General features: G+C 49.1%; 1 protein-coding gene across 1 annotated transcript; it reads left to right on the top strand.

The window, feature by feature from the left end:
• Positions 1-410: 410 nt before the first annotated feature.
• LOC106818146 (protein TsetseEP-like) lies at positions 411-1,528 on the top strand. Its single transcript, XM_014822870.1, has 3 exons — positions 411-983; positions 1,050-1,139; positions 1,205-1,528. Exons 1-3 carry the CDS (start codon positions 798-800, stop codon positions 1,526-1,528), a joined length of 600 nt encoding a protein of 199 aa, XP_014678356.1. The 5' UTR covers positions 411-797.
• Positions 1,529-5,655: the final 4,127 nt, after the last annotated feature.

Raw genomic sequence — 5,655 nt, 5'->3', positions numbered from 1 at the left:
GAGTGTGCCGCATGATCACGTGGTTTCGATTGCAGACGACAAAATAACTCGTGAGTTTGCGCACTAACATATAAGCACGCTTGTAAGAAAGCAACCGAATCCGATTGCAGACGACAAAATGACTTGAGTTTGCGCACTAACATATGAGCATGCTTGTGAGAAAGCAACCGAATCTGCTAAAGATCTTGGGGTCGTTGTCAGAAACAAAATCTGTCTTAACATAGTCTTAACATTAGTCTTAACATTAGTCTTAACATTATAGCCTTAACATTAGCCTTAACATTAGTCTAATTAATTAATTAATTAATTACATTAATTTAAGCAGCTTTGGAAAAAAAGTACTCGCAGAACGTAGAGCGTTTTTATTATTATTACATGTTTAATATAATCATGAATCAAATACAGGTCCGCATAGCTGCTTGTCTATTGCAATCTCAATCATGGACATCTCCCCAGTATAACTCTCCTCGGAATAACCCCTCGGTATATGATATATGAAAAAGACGGCTGAGGGAGTTAGAAGAGTCAAGGACACGTGTGAGAGAGAAGTTCAACGACTGAATATAAGAATGATAAACTGAAAATAACTGAACGGTGTGTGTGGTGTGGTGTTACAAGCCCATGCCCGTAGTTTGTGGATGCAGGCGCGCGTGTGTGCGCCCGACGGACGACCCCACATCTTTACAACCCGGGGGTCGGGTTACTTACTACTGCTACTATACGGAATATCTATACGGACTATCTGGTAGTAAGCCTACAGCTATGTAGCCCTGATTTATCCCTCCTCCTTCGCGTGCATGGTCAGTGGCGCGCTCTACCGGCACAGCTATCTATCCAGCTCCCTAATCACTGCTTCAGACAGACCTATACCAGAGGTCACATCTATTCCAGAGGTCAGGCCAGAGGTCACGTCTATTTCAGAGGTCAGATCAGAGGTCACGTCTATTCCAGAGGTCAGGCCAGAGGTCACGTCTATTTCAGAGGTCAGATCAGAGGTCACGGTCAATATTTCCAAGAGGTCGGATAGGAGGGGCACGTCTATTCCAGAGGTCATGTCTATTCCAGAGATCATGTCTATTCCAGAGGTCACACCCACGTCAGAGGTCACATCTAGACCAGAGGTCAAACCCAGGTCAGAGGTCACAGCTAGACCCAGGAGTGTTATGTCTATTTCCAAGATGTCCACAAGTCATGAGGTACAGAGTTCACATCTAGACCAGAGGTCATGTCTATTCCAGAGGTCGCACCAAGATCCCAGGTCACAGCTAGACCAGAGGTCATGTCTATTCCAGAGGTCGCACCAAGATCCCAGGTCACAGCTAGACCAGAGGTCATGTCTATTCCAGAGGTCGCACCAAGGTCAAAGGTCACACCCAGACCAGCAGTCATGGCTATTTCAGAGGTCACACCAAGGGCCGAGGTCACGGCCAGACCGGAGGCCAGCTTTGGCTTCAGTGGACTCAGTGGCTCCGACTCGTCCGACGATGTCTTCGTGCGGCGCCCCCTTGCGTCCAGTTCGTCCAGCTGAAACTCTACGCTGCGCTCGTGGCGGCGGCGGCGCAGCACGTCGGGCGGCGGTGACTCCTCGGGCGGGAAGAAGAACTGCGGCGGCGGCGCCCCCTGGTGGCCGACTGCGCGCGGCGTCGACGTGCCCTCGAGCAGCTCGAAGGTGGAGAGCCGCCAGGGGGCGTCGGCTGCTGCCGGCAAGCGGCGCTGGGGGCGGCGCAGCAGGTCGCGCATGATGAGCGAGACGTAGGCGGCGCGGTAGCGTCGGTTCACGGCCGCGTACAGCAGCGGGTTGACGACGTGCGACGCCCACGCCGCCGCCTCGGCGACGACGTGCGCCGCCGGTGGCGCCACCCGCAGGAAGACGACGTGCACGAGCGCCGTCGGCAGGAAGCAGACGACGAGAGCGACGCAGATCGCCAGCACCGTGTAGGTGAGGCGCGTGTCGACGCGCTGGCGCCCCCTGCCGGTCGGCGACGTCGGGCTGCGGAGCCGACGGCGGCGGCGGCGGCGGCGCTGGTGTCGCCGGAAGATGCACAGGATGCGGCCGTACATCGCGGCGACGACGACGAAGGTGACGCCGAACGTGGGCAGGTAGAGAGACCGGTAGTACCTGCGCACAACAATGATAGATGGCGCTGCTTAGCGACGACAATAGAGGGCGCTGCTTAGCGACGACGATAGAGCGCGCTGCTTAGCGACGACGATAGAGGGCGCTGCTTAGCAACGACGATAGAGGGCGCTGTTTAGCAACGACGATTTGCTTAGCAACGCGCGATAGAGGGCGCTGCTTACCACGCGAAGCGCTAGCCGAGTAGGCGGCACAAAGGTTAGAGCGCTGCTTAGCAAGCGATGAGGGCGCTGGTAGGAGGGTCGCTGCTGTAGCGACCGCGCTCAGCACCACACGTCTCGTGTGAGTGGTATTAGAAGATGTTAAATGTGCCGTTATATAGAGGGATTGCGGTCTATTTGTTATTACATGATATATATACAATGTCCATAATATGAATATGAAATATGAAATAAATTCTTAATATAATTAAATATAATTCATTAATCTATATTATTTCTTTAAACTCTGTCTCTCTCTCTCTCTCTCACTTTCTCTCTCTCTCTCTCTCTCTCATTCTCTTTCTCTCTCTCTCACTCTCTCTTCTCTCTCTCACTCTCTCTCTCACGTCTCTCTCTCACTCGCTCTCGTCTCTCTCTCTTCTCTCTCTCACTCACTCGACCTATCTCTCGCCACCCCGAACTCACGATAAAGGAAGCGTGTACATATAAGGCATATATACACTGATCTATATATATATATATTATTATATATATATATGACGCGCACGCACGCACGCCACGCACGCATGTACGCACGCACGCCGCACGCCACGCATGCACGTACGCACGCACGCACGCACGCACGAGCACGCCGCACGCACACACTCACGCACGCACGCACGAGCTACGCACGCACGCACGCGACGCACGCACGCACGCAATCACGCACGCCACTCACCTGCCGCCTTCCTCCCCGTGCTCGATGACCACAGAGGAAAACGCTGCTGCTATAGTCGAAACTTTCCCGTCAGCAGCGCAGGCAGCAGCGCGCAGGTACGGCAGCAGCCAGCAGCCGGCGATCATCCAACGCCATCTGGTGGCGCCGTAGATTGCGCGTAGACGTTGCGATGGGCGATGAGAAGTGTATTTGCGCACGAGAGAGAAAGGGAGAAGACGGGTGGTGTTAGGTCAAGAGCACCGAACAACACGGATGATGAAAGAGATAGGAAAAACACGGATAAAAAAAAAGATAGGATAAACACGAGATAGATAGAAAAGATAGAAAAAACACAGATAAATAAAAAAGATAGGATAAACACGAATAGATAGAAAAGATAGGAAAAACACGATAAATAAAAAGGAATAGGATAAACACGGATAGATAGAAAAGATGAAAAAACACAAGATAAATAAAAAAAAACAAAGATAAACACGGATAATAAAAAAAGATAGGATAAACACGGATAGATAGAAAAGATAGGAAAAACACGGATAAGTAAAAAAGATAGGATAACACGGATAGATAAAAAGATAGGATAAACACGGATAGATAGAAAAGATAGGAAAAACACGGATAAGTAAAAAAGATAGGATAAGCACGGATAAATAAAAAAGATAGGATAAACACGGATAGATAGAAAAGATAGGAAAACACGATAAGTAAAAAAGATAGGATAAACAGCGGATAAATAAAAAAGATAGGATAAACACGGATAAATAAAAAGATAGGATAAACACGGATAGATAAAAAAGATAGATAACACGGATCAAATAAAAAAGATAGGATAAACAGTCTACATAAAAAGATAGGAAAAACACGGATAAACAAAAAAGATAAGATAACCACGGATAAATAGAAAGATAGAATAACCACGGATAGATAGAAAAGATAGAAAAAACAGATAAATAAAAAAGATAGGAAAGACACGGATAAATACAAAAGATAGGAAGACACGGATATATATATATAGAAAAGATAGGAAAACACGGTGGAGAGTGTACGCCATCTTAAGCAGCCGTGACCGGATTTCTGATGTATATGTTGTCAGTAATATCGGAATACACAAATCTTTAAAACCGGGACTGTTACGTAAAAAGTTCGATTCCTACTATGTAACCTCTATATATATATATTATATATATATATATATATATATATATATATATATATATATTATATATATTATAGTATATATATATATGTATGTATATATATGCAGTTGCATACGAATTCTGGGGAGGAAAGTGGAAGAGGCTCCTAATGATACAGGATGTATGTACTGTACTTGATCACATAGCTCTAATAATAATATACCAGCATGCGGACATTGCTGCTTAGCCAAGCTTGAACCAGCAGTAGCGGCAAATTAAGAGCAATTGTAGATTACCACCACCACCGCCGCCACCACCACCCGCAGCAGCAGCAAGCAGCAAGGCAACAGTAGCAGCAGTGTAGTAGCAGCAGCGAGCAGCAGCAGCAGCAGCAGCAGCACCACGCCACCACCACGTACCACCAACCACCACCACCACTAACCACCACCACCACACAGCAGCAGCAAGCAGCAGGGCAGAGTAGCCAGCAGCAGCAGCACCACTACTACCACCACCACCACCACCACCATCACACCACCACCACCCATGAAGCAGCAGTCAAGCAGCAGGCAGCAAAGCAAGCAGCAGCAACAGTAGGCAGCAGCCAGCACCACCGCACTACTACCACCACCACCACACCACCACCACCACCAGCCACCTCCACCACATGTAGCAGCAGCAGCAGCAACAGTAGCAGCAGCAGCCACCACCACTACTACCACCACCTCCACCACCCCACCACCACCACCACCTCTCACCACATGTACAGCAGCAGCAGCAACAGTAGCAACGCAGCAGCAGCCACACTATACCACCACCACCACCACCACCACCACCACCACCACCTCCACCACATGTACAGCAGCAGCAGCAACAGTAGCAGCAGCAGCACCACCACTACTACCACCGACTCCACCCCCACCACCACCTCCACCACCTCCACCACATGTCCAGGCAGCAGCAGCAGCAGCAGCAGGCAACAGTAGCAGCAGCAGCACCACCACTACTTACACCACCTCCACCACCACCAACCACCCACCACCACCTCCACCACCATGTACAGCAGCAGCAGCCCAGTAGCAGCAGCAGCACCACCCTACTACCACCACCTCCACCACCACGCACCACCTCCACCACCTCCACCACATGTACAGCAGCAGCAGCAGCAGCAGCAGCAGCAACAGTAGCAGCAGCAGACACCACCACTACTACACCACCACCACCACATCACCACCACCACCACCACCACCTCCACCACATGTACAGCAGCAGCAGCAGCAGCAGCAACAACAGTAGCAGCACATGAACAGCAATATCATAAACTATCGTAACAGAGATTACAGAAAGATTGAATAAACAACAGTAACTACAACGATGACGACTAAGACGAATGCAACAGCAATATGAGCAACAGTAATAACAGTAATAATAATAATAATAATAAAAAAAAAAAAAAAATATAATAATAACAATAAAAGCAACGGCAACGATAGCCCCAGCAGCAAC

The sequence above is a fragment of the Priapulus caudatus genome, unplaced genomic scaffold, assembly GCF_000485595.1.
Source record: "Priapulus caudatus unplaced genomic scaffold, Priapulus_caudatus-5.0.1 Scaffold2053, whole genome shotgun sequence".
NCBI classification, from domain to species: Eukaryota; Metazoa; Priapulida; class Priapulimorpha; order Priapulimorphida; family Priapulidae; genus Priapulus; species Priapulus caudatus.
The sequence above is the reverse complement of the archived record's forward strand: the minus strand, read 5'-3'. Positions and strand labels throughout refer to the sequence as shown.